This window comes from Phacochoerus africanus, chromosome 14 (assembly GCF_016906955.1).
Source record: "Phacochoerus africanus isolate WHEZ1 chromosome 14, ROS_Pafr_v1, whole genome shotgun sequence".
NCBI lineage: Eukaryota > Metazoa > Chordata > Mammalia > Artiodactyla > Suidae > Phacochoerus > Phacochoerus africanus.
Window position 1 is genome coordinate 23,429,413 of NC_062557.1, and position 15,026 is coordinate 23,444,438.

General features: G+C 57.2%; 1 protein-coding gene across 2 annotated transcripts in view; it reads right to left on the minus strand.

The window, feature by feature from the left end:
* LASP1 (LIM and SH3 protein 1) overlaps positions 1–15,026 on the minus strand; it is a 44,990-nt gene that overhangs the window by 24,843 nt on the left and 5,121 nt on the right. The window contains exons 2-3 of one of the 2 annotated variants that reach the window (XM_047757019.1): positions 12,081–12,175; positions 2,050–2,134 (exon numbers count right to left, since the gene is read on the minus strand). In XM_047757019.1, the coding sequence (XP_047612975.1) occupies positions 2,050–2,134; positions 12,081–12,175 (180 nt within the window). Of the gene's footprint in view, positions 1–2,049; positions 2,135–12,080; positions 12,176–15,026 lie in introns of those variants that run through there. The other variant, XM_047757020.1, reaches the window with a different exon arrangement.

Below are 15,026 nucleotides of genomic sequence, written 5' to 3' on the forward strand. Positions count from 1 at the left end.
GTGTCCCCATCTGCATCACAGGGACAAGAGTCCCTCCTTCATCAGGCCGTTGAGAGGATTAAATGAGGTCGGGCCTGGCCCCCCCCGCAATGAGGACCTTTGTGGGAACCACAAAGGCTGAGGGAATTAGCAGGGCTTGGGTTTCTCCTTCTGAGAGTAGGTGTGTGTGTCACCTTGGCTTCTGCCTGAGTGTGTGCACACGCCACCCTCCTCAAGCTGTGGGCTGAGTACAGGTCACCGCGTGCCGGCCCCATGAAGCCCCCCCCCCCCCCCCCGCCTCCTCCTCCGGCCTCAGGGGCCACCTACAGGATGGAGAGTCCAGCCAGGCCTGGCTTGGACCTCAGGGCCTGGCTTGGGTCCTCCCCGTGCAGATCAGGCCCAGGGCCAAGCCCCAGCGCTGTCTCAAGCCTTCTTCCTGCCAGCTGAGCCACGCAGCCCTCTACTGCTGACAGGGGTCCGGTACCCACACGGGTTCCCCCACCCACCCCGGTTCCCCCAGTGAGGAGGGGCAGGGTGTGGGCTGGCAGATGGGAGGGACAAATCAGCTTCCCCGACTTGCTCCCCACCCATCCCTGTGAGACACTGTGAAGCGTAAACCTCAGGGTGTCTGTAGGCCGTCAAGGTCACTGCTCTCAGGAGTGAAAAGAAACAGCCCAGATCCTGAAAACGTCCCTTAGCGTGTGTGTCAACAGGCAAAGTCCGGTGCCTCTCAGAGCCTTGGTTCTCTCATCGGAATGAGGCAAGTAACTGAAGGGCTCGCTAAGCTACCAAAGTTCTCACCAGCGAAAGGAACAATCGTGTTTATTATCAAGGTAGAGATAGGTCTCCTTAGGGAGCCGGGTGGAAAACTGGAAGGAATGCAAGGCTCAGAGTTAGACAAACCGGCTGTCAGAGTCATGAGCATCTATTTCCTCTTCCTTAAAGTGAGACCCACCCTGCCCCACTGCACAGGGCGGTGGTGAGGACTGAACGCGCTGATGCGCCCAGAGCCTTGAGCACTCTAGCCCTCCCCGTGGTTATTACCTCTCCGGCTACCTGTGGGATCCTAGCAAGTCCCTTACAGCCTCAGTTTCCTCATCTGTACAATGGGCATAAAGCACCTTCCTCACAGGAGTGCCATGTAAAGCCCTGGACCGCCCAGGACTGGTTCTCCTTCATGTGACCCATGGGGAGACACGGACCCAGAGACGTCACAGCAAGATCAGGCAGCAGGAGCCCCCTACTCTGGAGGGATCGGAGGAGATTCCCCTCTGAGGCCCAGGTGGATCCTCCAAGACAAATTCCTGGTTCTGGGCGCCCCACCCACTTGGTTCCATTCCCCGAAGGGTTTTTGCTGAATCCTCGCCCTGCCCCACCCCACCTCCCCCTCCAGGCCAGGCTTGTCCTGGAAGTCCTCCCAGGCCTCCAGGCAGGGTTAGTCGTTCTGGTTTAAAGGTTCTGGACCTTTGGCTTATTCCTCAGTGTCCCCTAAAGTCACCGAGTTCTCCCTGGCAGGGAACCCGGTCTCCTCTCCTGCTGCAGGACACGCCCCGCTCCCTGCCCAGCAGGCACAGGAGAAAATCAAGCCCAAGGACACATGGGCAGGACAGGCCCCCCCTCGGACAAGGTCCCCTGTGCAGCCTGCCCTCGGATGGGTGGAGCGAGGCTGTGGACGAGGCGAGAGAGGGTGAACTGAGTACCCTCAGACTGGCTTGAGCCTGGAGAGGCAAGCGCCCTCCTTTGAGGGTGGTTGTGCAGGGAGAGGAGAGGGGATGGGCTTCCTGGAGGAGGTGGGCTTTAGGGGAAATGCCTGAAGCAAAAAGAGTCCAACACCCACACCACCCCCGATTCAATTTAGGTAGGAAGCGGGTGTGCTCTCACCCGTTCCTCTGATCAAGTCAGGAAATGTGAAGTAACTGGGGGTGGGGGTGGGGGCAGGGAAACCAGTGCTAGGATTTCAGCACCGTGGCCTTGCTGAGTAACCACAGAAGGAAGGCGCCCTTGCCAAATCCAGGGGTTACCAAATCCAGGGCTTGCCCCGCCCCCGCAGGCCCGGCCCCGCCCCCTCACCTGACTCTGGAGCTCACTCTGTTGCTTGAGGCGGAGGTTTTCTGGGGTGTCAGCCACCATGGTGAAGGACTGCTTGGGGTAGTGTCTGCGGGACAGGAAAAAAAAAAACAGAAGGGGGGGTCACTCCTGGGGAAAGGGTAGGAACCTCTGGGCTTCTCCTCCTTTTATCCTTGGGTGGCCCCGGCTCCTGCCCCATCATCAGGACCACGGTGCCCGCCACCCGTGGCCGAGGGGAGGGCTAAACTGGGAAGACGCGCTGACCCCCCCCCAGAACTCCAAAGGGAGGCCAAGGGGACACTCTCTAAGGGATTCAGATCACCCTCATCTGGGGATAATCCAGGTCCACCATACAGGGAGGTCAAAGTGGGCCAAGCACCCCAGAGGGCCTCGCCAGACTGGGGAGAAGATGCTCATGGGGTCAGGACAAAGCTTTCAGCTGGGACCAGAAATGGAGACCAATGAAGAGGAAGGATGGGAGGGATACAGAGACCAGAGACAGGAATAAAGAGGAAAGGGACACGCCTATCCAGGAGGGCTTCCTGGAAAAGAGAAAAAAGGCATATATCCAGAGTGATGTTTCCCCTTCTTTTTTTTTTTTTTTTTGGTCTTTTTAGGGCCACATCCATGGCACGTGGAGGTTCCCAGGCTTGGGGTCAAGTCAGGACGATAGCTGCCGGCCTACGCCACAGCCACAGCAATGCCACATCTGAGCTGCATCTGCAATACCACAGCTCAGGGCAACGCCGGATCCTTAACCCACTGAGTGAGGCCAGGGATCGAACCTGTGTCCTCATGGATACTAGTCAGACTCATTCCTGCTGAGCCAGGACCAGAACTCCAGAGGGGTGTTCCGAAGGGTTAACAATGTCCACCTTAACCAGAGAGTAGGTGGGAGATCAGCTTGAGGCCAGAGAAGAGGTCACCCATGGGTGGTAGATAATAACACTGGATGTTGATGTTTGCCCTGTGCTGAGGGCATACATTCCTTAGCTTGTCAAATTCTCACGACCACTCTAGTGTCCCCTTTTGAGAGATGGGAGAACAGCCTCTGGGAAAGGTTAAACAACGTGGCCAAAGGACAGGGCCAGAAAGTGGAGGCATAGGTCCCAGTGATTTCAAGGACTGGTGGGTGGCTTCTCTGAGCAGGAGCCAAGGTCTGGCCACACTTAGCCCCGGCTGACCATTCTTTTTTTTGTTTGTTTGTTTGTTTGCTATTTCTTGGGCCGATCCCTCGGCATATGGAGGTTCCCAGGCTAGAGGTCCAATCAGAGCTGTAGCTGCCAGCCTACACCAGAGCCACCGCAACGCGGGATCCGAGCCGCATCTGCGACCTACACCACAGCTCACGGCAACGCCGGATCGTTAACCCACGGAGCAAGGGCAGGGACCGAACCCTCAACCTCATGGTTCCTAGTCGGATTCGTTAACCACTGCGCCACCACGGGAACTCCCCTCGGCTGACCATTCTTGATCACACCTGTGACCACTGACGCACAGGCTGTCGCCAGGTAAGACATGGATCGCCTCCTTCCAGCCAGCCAGGTTGGCTGACGCGCCCTGGAGCTGGACACCAGCAGCCCTCCTACCTCCACATGCTCACCCAGCCTGGTAGGTTCTCCAGCTGCCCAGCCCACCCGGAGCCAGAGCTATCACACAACTCTCCCCATCCCCCAACACCTCCCCCCCAACCCTACCCCACCCCACTGCCAAGGGCAGGACTTGGGGGCTGGAGGACTCAACCAAAGTGGGAGGGGCATGGGCATGACTTGAAAGGGCACTGTGCTGGATGCTGGCCCTGCCACCGTCTCACAGGGTGACTGTGGCAAATCTTTGTTCCCTCTGAGCTTGCTTCACTGTCTTGTACCTGGTATCACAGCAAGGTGACTCTAGCTGCACCCCGACCGCTAGCCTCCACTGCCCCACCTGAGTCCTGACTCCCCGGTCAGCCCAGGCCTATGGCTCCCTGAGCAGAGGGAGGAGCAAAGGAAGGACCAAAAGAAACAAACACAGGGGTTCCTGTCGTGGTTCAGTAACGAATCCGAATAGGAACCATTGAGGTTGCGGGTTCGATTCCTGGCCTTGCTCAGTGGATTAAGGATCCGGCATTGCCGTGAGCTGTGGTATAGGTTGCAGATGTGGCTCAGATCCCGTGTTGCTTGGCTCTGGCATAGGCCGGCAGCAACAGCTACGATTCGACCCCTAGTCTAGCAACCTCCATATGCCGCGGGAGCGGCCCAAGAAATGGCAAAAAGACAAAAAAAGAAAAGAAAAGAAACAAACAAACACAGGTGCCTGCAGCTGGCAAAAGAAATGGCCCATGGATGACAGTGGGGCTGAGGCAGCGGGTCCAGTCCCAGGTTTGGCCCAGCTCCACAAAGCCAGGGCCACCCACAGCTGCAGAGCTCCATTCAACATTCCTGAGCAGTTCCAGGGAAAGGGGAGTCTGTTCCTGGGGACCAGAGAGAGAATAGCAGGAGGGCCCTAAGTAAGATCTCTAGCAGAACTGGCTGGCCCCTGAGATCCTAGGTAGGAGGAAATTGGCCATGACCCTCCCACTAAATCAGAGCCATTAAGGTGTCAAGGGATGGGGGCTTGAGAGCGTCTGTAAGGAGGGAAGCAGGAGGCTAGAGAAGACCTTGGGGGCAGCTCTGGCCCAGAGCTTGAAGGGTCAAGTCTGAGAAGACGGTGCTGGTTAGCCTTTGGTGGGTAGGGTGTCTGGCAGGCCTGGCAAACACGTGTGCGTGGGAGCCAGTCTGCACACCCGGGCTTCCCCATTTGCCTGAACACACAGGGTTACAATGGAGCGCCACCTCCAGTGGCCCAAGGTCAGCCAGACACGCGCACCCAACAAAGCCCCACTCGGCAATTCGGCGGCTCCTGCCTTCTGTGGTTTTCCCCACACACGATGACTCTATGGACGGGCCCTCTGCAGCGATGCCCGTCTCCTAGACACCCAGGCCAGCTGGTCCACCAGAGGGTCTCAGGAGACTGCCCCCAACACGCAGGGTGTCCTTTGGATGGGGTTGGTGGCTATTTCATCGTCTCTTTGGAGCTATCCTGGCCCCCAGATCTCAGCCTCCCACAGCCAGGACACTAATCCCATCCGAATGGAAGGGGGGGACTCAGCCTAGATGTCGACTCAGCTTAAATCTGGCGGGAGGAGGAGGGGATTTTAAGCCTGCATCAGATTAAAATAGATTAAAGAGGGGCTCCAGAGCCTCCAATCTCTTAACCTCGGCCTCCCAAACCCCAACCCCAGGCCAGAGGAAGGCAGGCGGACCCAAGCACGGGCTCTATTCCCCCTGCTGGGTCAACCCTGTCCCCTCCCCGCAGCCCCCAGCCCTGGCGAGACAACTCTGCCTTTCCCTTCCCCTGCTCGCTGCGCTTCGGGTTCCCATGGCAACCTCATCCTTGGCTCCAGGCAGGAGAGCAGTGAGAGCAGGCTGACTGCGAGAGCCTGTGGGGGTGGCGGGGAGACCACACACCGCAAGGGTGTCCTTAACTGCAGAGGAACCCGTGAGGCCAAAACCAGGGGACTGTGTCTGCAGGATCCTGGTAGACAATTGAGGTGAGGAAGACGGGTGGCCCAGGGTTCGTATTTTAGGAGGGAGGACTCAAGGACCCCAGGGCTGGGCCCCTCCTCCACCAACGCGACTGCCTACCAAGAGGGCTCCAACTGATTTGACCTCCTTCCAGAAACAATGGCTGGGCATTCTACCTTTTCTCGCCCTCTCTATCCTCAGGGTGAAGCTCCTCCGACCCCATTAGCCTCAGATCCCCATCGAGAGGAATGGATGTGTGTGTGTGTGTCCCAACACAGGGGCTAAGACAGAAGAGGGGGGCCCCCGTGCCAGGTAGTCACCCCACTGGAACCCCAGCCCCACCAACAGACTGGGTCACGGTAAGGGAACGAGGGGCCAGGGTGGGGAGAACCGGGCGTCCCAACCCTGGCCCAGAGCTGGGTCCAGAGCACAGCTGTTCTTTGTCCCTTCTGTGAACCAGCCTGCACCCGGCCCCTTGTCAACCATGCCAAGCGGTGGGCCCTCTGCCGATGCCCCTCCCCACCCTCAGCCGCCGTTATCAGCTGCTCTGGGAGAGACAGGCATAGAGAGAGCCCTCCAGGACAGGGGAAGCCTGGGGGACAGGGGAAGGGATCTAGCATCCATGAGGGCAAGATCCGGGACAGGCAGGATAATCAGGCAGCTGTTGGCAGCAGCCCAGGCCTCTAGGAGAACTTAGGGTCATAGAGCAACTTCTGGATATAGTGTAGTCTATGCATATTCTCTCTGCCACAGGGCCTTGGGCTAGAAAAGGCAGGCTTTACACTGCGCCCATTTTCCATATTAAAAAACAAAAAAAACAAAAAACTGAGGCTCAGTGTCAAGGACAGAGATTGGGCCCAATACACTCTTCCCCCATACCACACATAGCTGCCCAGCTAGCTAAGGGTAGGCTGACATCCCGCCTTCTCCGGTGGACCCCAGCCCACTCCCAGCTCCGTGGAAAGATATGCTTGGGTGGGTGGATGCAAAACAAAGCATTTCCTCTTTCAAACCCCACCAGTTTTTCCAAGTGTGGCTATTATGAGAGGACTCTCTGGGGTCGGAAGCCACCTACTCCTTAAAAGGTTTCTAAGGCAGGTGTCTTGAGAGTCTAGACAAGGACCTGTAGGGATGCAGGGGAAGGGGGGGCTTAAGCCTGAGGACCTCTCAGTCACCTTCCTGCTCAGAAGGATGATGAGGGCAGGAGGCATGCCGAGAAGATGCAAGGCTCCTGCGATGGGTGACAGGGATCGCGTGCAGGATGAAGCTGCACTCCCAGTCCGGCCATCCGCGCCTTCCAGAGGCAGAACAAGAACAGAACAGATATCCTGGAAGCCCCGCTCCCCCTGTCTATAGGCAACCTCGCCCCTTCCAGCCTTGGACCCCTTCAAAAACAACCACAGCTTTTTGTTCAAGGAGGAACAAAAATACATCAACAAAAGCAACAAGGCGTCTTTGGTTTGACCAAAACGGAGGGAAAAAAAAAACCCCACAGGCCCTACATCCTGCCTCTGGAAGGAGCTGCTTATTCCCCTGCTGGGAACACTGCCCATGGGCAGGCGGGCGGGGAGGGCTCCCATCTAACCCAGTTTCTCACCAGTCCCCAGGCCTAAGGGGCTGAAATGGTGGGGATAGGAAGCAACAAGGAGGCATTGTTTGAGCAGAGAAAAAAAAATGAGCAGCTGAAAAGATCAAGGGGGGACAAGAAGAACTTACCAGCCCCTAGGGCTTGTAGGCAAAATGAAAAATCAAAGCCGATGGCAAGACCCCAAGAGAAATGATTCTGTCAGGTCAAGTAAGGTACGGAAACACTTAGGCCTCAGTTTCCTCATCTATAAAATGGGCTGTTTGGGAGCTCCCGTCGTGGCACAGCGAAGATGCATCTGACTAGGAACCATGAGGTTGCAGGTTCGATCCCTGGCCTTGCTCAGTGGGTTAAGGATCTGGCGTTGCTGTGAGCTGTGGTGTAGGTGGCAAATTCGGCTTGGATCTGGCATTGCTGTGGCTCTGATTGGACCCCCAGCCTGGGAACCTCCATATGCCTCGAGTGCAGCCCTAAAAAAGGACAATAAAATAAAATAAAATGGGCTGTTTGGAAGCAAAGTCATCCCTCTGAGATCCCTTGAGGCCTTGACATTTGAGGGTCAGGATCTAGGGGTGAGAATGAGGTGGGGGCTGCCTAGAGGCCACACTGGTCACTGTGGAGGCCCCTTTGCCCCCCGCATCCCAAGCACAGCACACACCCACATCCACACCCCTACTCCCTTCCCTGCTGCTACCCCAGACAACTGATGCCATTTGTCCCGGTCAGAGGCAGAGAACTCTGGGGAGCCTAAAAGGCCCTGGGTCCCGGTCCTGGATTTGCCCACCACTGCTCCATCCCCTAGGAGCAGCTGGGATTCAAGACAGCCTGCTAGGAGTTCCTGTCGAGGTGCAGCAGAAACGAATCTGACTAGGAACGATGAGGACACAGGTTTGATCCCTGGCCTCGCTCAGTGGGTTAGGGATCTGGCGTTGCCATGAGCTGTGGTGTAGGTTGCAAATTCAGCTCAGATCTGGTGTTGCTGTGGCTGTGGTGTAGACCGGCAGCTGCAGCTCCGATTGGACCCCTAGCCTGAGAACCTCCATATGCCTCTGGTGCAGCCCTAAAAAAAAAAAAATAAAAAGACCACTTGCTAGAATCCACAGATACTTCCAGCCCCACCCGCACAGGTCCCACCCTACTCTTTGAGGCCTGGGGGAGGGAGCCAGACCGCAGCACCTTGCTCCCCAGAGCCAGGGACACCTCCACCCTCCTCAGCCCCCTCCTCAGCCCCCAGCTCAAAGCAAGCGAAGGACAGACCCAGACATCCCGGACATCTGCAGTCGGCGAAGAGGGGAAAGGCACAACTGGACACCCGTCCTTCCTCCCCAGCCCACGTCTTGATACCCCAAAAGCCTCCCAGGGAAGGAGGGACCGGCTCATTCTTCCCCATCCCCCGCCACCCGGCTTGACCTCCTGGCTCCTCTATTTGCATGAAGACAAAGGAGCAGGTTTGTACAACGTGGAGGGCATCTGTCTCACTTTACAAAACAAATCGTTGAAGGCACAGATCTCTCTCTAACCAACAGAACACCCCACCCACCCAGAAGCTTCAAGAAGGAAGGTGATGAATAGCAGTTCTTCCACTGCTGGCTAATGTGCACAGGCAGACACGCTCACCTCCACCCCGGCCAGAGCAAGGCTGAGTGACTATGGCCTGGGAAGCGCAAGCACAAATGCAGCCTATTCAGTCTGACTCCCTGGTGTTGCTTCCTAGCCCCACAGGCAGTGGCGTGTGTGTGTGTGTGTGTGTGTGTGTGTGTGTGTGTGTCAGGCCATGCATGGCATGTGTGAAAATGCACGTCCTGGGGGGTGGGGCACTACCACCCAGAAGGCCGGCTGTGGGCTCTGGCCTGAGCTCTCTTCTCACCCCAGACAAGTCTGGTCCAAGCAGAGAGATAGAAGAGGCCTTTTTGCTGCTTGCCTAAGTCACTTTCCAAAACTTCAATCTTAGTTCTGAAAAGCCCCTGGAGTGAGACAGACAGCCTTCTTCTTTCTGGCCCACCCTCCTGCAAGAGCCTGGCTCAAAGACTAGCCACAGATCCCCGGAACGCAGAGGCCTCCCCCACACACCAAAGTCGCACACTCCCTTCCCAGGGTGGCTCCCTTCCCAGCACATCAAATCGGAGTGATCATCTGCCCCTGTGGGCCTGGCGCTCCATCGATCGACCAGGCCTGAGCTTCACAAAGCAGGACCAGGCTGCAAATGCGAGGGGGAAACCCCAGGATTCTGGAACCTGAATGTCACTGGGGGATGGTGCCCAAGGCAGGAAGAAAACAGGAAGTGATGAGCATGAACACTCAGCACAGGGCCTGGCACAGCACAGGTGCTCAAAACTTGGTCTTGGGTCCATCATCTCTGGGTAGGATTTTTTTGGGGGGGGTGTCTTTTTTGCTGCACCCACGGCATGCAGAAGTTCCCCGACCAGGAATCAAACCTGTGCCACAGCAGTGACCCATGCCACAGCAATGACAACACTGGATCCTTAATGCACTGAGCCATCAGGGAACCCTGGGTAGGATTTCTTTTCTTTTTTTTTTAGGACACACCTGTAGGCTAGGGGTCGAATCGGAGCTACAGCTGCCAGCCTATGCCACAGCCACAGCCACGCCAGATCCGAGCTGACGCCAGAACCTTAACCCACTGAGCGAGGCCAGGGATCGAACCCGCAACCTCATGGTTCCCAGTTGGATTCATTTCCGCTGCACCACGATGGGAACTCCCCCGGGTAGGAATTTTTAACCACAGGAAACTGAGGTTCAGACAGGTGCAGAGGGCACTCCTGGCAAGTCAGGCCAACATCTGGGGTATCCCAGAATCCCCATGCCTGGCCCCCTGCCACAGACCAAATCCTCAGCAGATGAGGATAAGGAAGCGGTGGGGCAGCCTCAGGCAAGGTGCTGCCACAGCTGGTGTGAGGCCACAAATCTGCCAAGTCTTTGGGCCCTCATCCCGGGGTCCTTCCCAGCTAACATCCCAGCGGGGCTAGAGGTCAACCGGGCAAGGCAGAGGCTGCGGCTGCCATGCAAACGGAGGGAATGGAAAGGGGTCAACCCACTTCTCCGGTGAGAGGCCAGGAGAGAGAATCTCAGCCTTGGCAGATTGTAAGCAGCATCCCGGAGGAGATGCTTCATCTTCTGCCTTCCCCGGAGCCCCCCAACCCCGGCAGGAGCTCCCCGCGCCCCCGACCCCACTGGCTGCAGCCTCCCCAGAAGAGAATGAGAAAAGTAAGCTGGGACTTGGGCACCCGCCTGAGAAAACGCAGAGAAAACAAGGACAGGCCTCTGAATTCTTTCTCCAACTCCCAGTGCTCGCTGAATTCTAGGCTACCGGAGTCTAAGGAAGAGAGATGAAGCCGCAGTCCCTGCCACCCACTGGGCTCTGGGCTCAGCCAGGCTTCAGCCTGGAGAGGTGGGAGGCTCGGAACCTGGCCCCAAAGGAGCCTGGATGCCCAGAATCTAGCCTGAAGTGGTTCAGCACTCAAGGGGTTAACTGCCCCGGCCTCTGGCTTTGCTGAACCCCACCCCACTCCCCAACAGAGGGAGGAAGTGGCAGAGAATCAGGGCTTGTGTGAGTCCTTAAGAATCCAAAGAATGTCCCTTTTCCCTTGGGGGGGTGGGGGGGTTGGGAGGGGGAAAGGAGGACCAGAGGAAGCTACCAGAGGAGGAGCAGCTGCAGGAGGAGCCAGGATGGAGCTGGGACCCTCCCTCTACCCCAGGCAGCCTTCCTCATGCCCCAATCCCTCCCAGAGGGGAGGCCATTCATGGTGCTTCTTGGGCCTGAGATTTCATGGGAAATCTGTTTTGGCAGCAGCTGGCACAGGTTGGCATCCAGCAGCCAGCAGGTGCCTGGTGAATGCTCCAGCCCCAGGGAGAAGGGGCTGTGGTATTAGCAGTAAGGGGAGACAGCCTTTCAAAGGGGTTCAAGGCCCCAGCAGCTTTTTAGGCAAGACCCAAAGTTCCCCGCCTAGGTGAACTTCAGCTGCAAAAAGCCTCCCGACTGAGGCGTTGGTTTTTGTTGGTTTTTGTTTTGGTTTTTTCAAGCACCCACAGCCTATGGAGGTTCCCAGGGGTCGAACTGGAGCTACGGCTTCCGGCCTACACCACAGCCACAGCAATGCAGGATCTGAGCTGTGTCCACGACCTACACCTCAGGTCACTGCAACACTGGATCCGCGACCCACAGAGCGAGGCCAGGGATCGAACCTTCATCTTCATGGATCCTAGTTGGATTCATTTCCACTGCGCCACAGCGGGAACTCCCTGAGAATTTTTAAAGGAATAAAAAAAGACTCAAGGCAGATCCTGAAGTTTTTCTAATACTGATCTTGTTGCCTACATGAAGTGACTTGACTTTCGGGCAGGAGAGAGGAGACAGTCAGCTGCCACTATGGGGAGGAAAACGCAGAGGGTGAAGCAGAGGACATAACTGGGCAGAAACAGTGAGGGTCTCTTTTCTTTGTGGCCATGCCCGTAGCATATGGAAGCTCCTGGGTCAGAAATCAAACCTGTGCCACACAGCAGCTACAGTGACAATGCTGGGTCCTTAACCCACTGTGCCACAAGAGAACTCCAAGCACATCCCTTTTTCTTGAAAGACCCCGCTGGATCCCTCTCTCGCAGCAGGGTGCAGTGGAAAGATTACACTTGCTCTCTTGGGTCTGAACTAGCCTCCCTCGTTGGAAAAATCCGTTCCCTTCCTCGGGCCTCAGTTGCCTTCTCTGTAAAATGGGAATATTAACAGCCCTGCCTTGATCCAGCTGCGTTGAGGACTAAAGGCGGCTCCCAAATATGGAGCAGGGTGTGGACACGCTGCTGGGCCGTGTCACCTGGTGGTTCTCAGAAGGGGATGAAGCGCCAGGAGGGAGCCAGGTGCCCGCCCAGCCCCTGCCCGAGGCAGGACTCACGCGTTGCAGTAGGGCTTCTTCTCGTAGCCCTTGTAGTTCTTCATGTTGAGAGTCATCTTGCAGGTCTCGCAGTGGAAGCATGCTTTATGCCAGAACTGGGGACAGAGGCAGAGGGAGGACACCCGTCAGACACTGGCACTCAGGGAAAGGAGCTCGGGCCCTAGGAAGGAGGAGGGCGCCCTCCCGGGGACCGGAACACAGACACGCCCCAGGTGAGCCGGGGACATCTCAGGTCACAGGCTCTGGCAGCTCTGGCACGGCCTTCCACGGGTCCCACTCCCCACCCATCAGCCACTGGAGCCATCAGGAGGGGAGAAGGGCAGACAAGGACGAGCGGGAAGAGGCCAGTTACAGCAGAGGCGAGCAGCTCCCCCAAAAGGTCGGCTCCACCCCTTCCAGATCACGCCTGCTGCCCAAGCAGGAGAAGCCTTATTGCTCATGCAAAGCTGTGCCAAGGTTGCTAAGAAGCCGCTGCTGAACGTGAGGGGCAGCTCCTGAGCCTTCTTGACAAGGCCTAGGGAAGAGGAGGGCCCAGCTCCCAGGCATCCGGGCCCTCCCAGCGCTGGATGCCAGCCCTGATGATTTCCTTGCCTGAGGGACCCCCCCCACACACACACCCTTCCTACCCTCCTCCCACGCCTCCGCGGGTCTCCCTCTGAGGCCTTAAAGAGCTCTGCTCACAAGCGGCCCCCCCATCATGGATATCGAAGCCACCCCCACAACTGGCTGTGCAGACTCGGTCAGGGCCCACACCGCGAAGCCATTTCCATGTCCGCAGAATGGAAATCATTAACACCCAACCTGCTTGGGATTGTTGAGGATAAAATGAGAGCCTGCAGAGCCCTCAGCACAGCACCCGGCACCCCTAGGTCCTCACATGTCAGGTGCTGGGCGAAGCAAGGATGAACCTCAGCCAAGGGGAGTCAGGGGCTCGGCGGGAGGCGCGTGCGTTGGGGTGCAGGTGGGGCTCTGCCAAGGCCACCTATGATGTGGGTGAGTAAGAACGAGTGACACGGAAGACTCCAGCAGAGTCCAGGGACCCAGAATGGGACACGGACTGACCAGGGCAGCCAAAGGAGGGCAACAGAGTCAAAGACCATGAGAGCAGGAAAGCAGAGGCAACAGAGGTGACCCCATCCTGAGAAATGCTGGTGCTCAAGCCAGGCCAGACCAGTGAGAGAAACCTCCCCCCCCCCCAGCACCCCACCCCCACCCCCACCAGCCCAGGATGAGGTCCTGGGATCAGCACTCAGCAGGCGTCCAGCTTCCAGGACTCCAGAATCCAGGCTGCCGGGGTGACCCGGCTGGCCTGTCCCTGTTGCATTTCCCAGCAGCCAAGAGACACTCCTTCCTGATCCCTCAAAGGAGGAGGCCAGAAGCCAGGGAAGGATCTAGGGAGACTTTCAAGTTGCCCAGCACACGCCTGGTTCTTAGTCATTGATCAAGAAACTCCCCCAAGGGAGTTCCCATTGTGACTCAGTGGTTAACGAACTCAACTAGCATCCATGAGAACTCGGGTTCGATCCCTGGCCTCGCTCAGTGGGTTAAGGATCCAGCACTGCCATGAACTGTGGAGTAGGTCACAGATGCAGCTGGGATCCCACGTTGCTGTGGCTCTAGCAGTAGACCAGCGGCTACAGCTCTGATTGGACCCCTAGCCTGGGAACCTCCATATGCTGAGGGTGCGGCCCTAAAAAGACAAAAAGCAAAACGGAAAAAAAAAAAAGAGAGAAACTCCCCTAAGGCAGTGCTTTTCAAAATGTGTTTCCCAGGGAGTTCCCATTGTGGCTCAGTGGGTTAAGAACCCAACATAGTGTCCATGGAGATACAGGATGCAGGTTCGAACCCTGGCCTCAGTCAGGGGGTGAAGGATCAGCATGGCTGCATGCTGCAGCATAGGTCGCAGATGCGGCTTGCATCCAGCATTGCTGTTGCTGTGGCCCGACGGGACCCCCCCAGCCTGGGAAGTTCCATATGCCGCAGGTGTGGCCATAAAAAGAAAAAAAAAAAGTGTTTCCCAGGCAAGGAGAGCTTCGGAGAAGAGGACAGAAAAAAAGGAAGCTGAGAGGTTGGGATACCACCTCCTTCACCCTGGCCGGCTTCAGCCAGAGACCACAGGTAATCTGGGTGGGTAATCACCTTCTAAACCAAGGGACAGAAGAACCACTCTTTGGGAGGAAGGCCATCAAAGTCTGGAAGCAAAAGGCTGGCTGGTGTCAGCTTGGCCTCCACCCCAACCCGGGCCTATCCCACAGTGCAGCCCAACCCAGACTCCTCCTGGTACAAAACCCCAACCATCACCCCCACTCCAAAAAAACAACCAATGGGGAGTTCCCATCACGGCGCAGTGGTTAACGAATCTGACTAGGAACCATGAGGTTGAGGGTTCAATCCCTGGCCTCGCTCAGTGGGTTAAGGATCCAGGATTGCCGGGACCGCGGGTATAGGTGGCAGAGGCAGCTCGAATCCTGTGTTGCTGTGGCTGTGCTCTGACTGAACCCCTAGCCTGGGAACCTCCATATGCCTCAGGTGCAAAAAAAAAAAAACACTAAGGTAGACAACCCACTAGAAAACTAGAACCAGGTTGTCCCTGCCCCCATCAGCCCCCAAAGTGAAAGCCCCTCTCCCTCCCCCAATGCCTGGGAGGCGCTGGCAGAGGGCCCCAGCTCTGTCACCACCCAGTCTGCTGGCCTCCGCCTGCTTAGCCGCACATGCCCCTGCCTGGGCCCCCGCCTCCCCCTGCCCCGCCGGGGCTGCCAGGAAAAACATTCTCTGGAATCCAGACCATGACCCACTTTTCACACACACACATACACACACACACACACACACACACACACACACACAGGCAGGGATATGGACTGTCCTAGGACTGGAGACCTCCAAAGCTGGGGCGACAAAGGGAGAAACAGACACCTCTACCCTAGCAGGTGGCCAGGTCCCCAC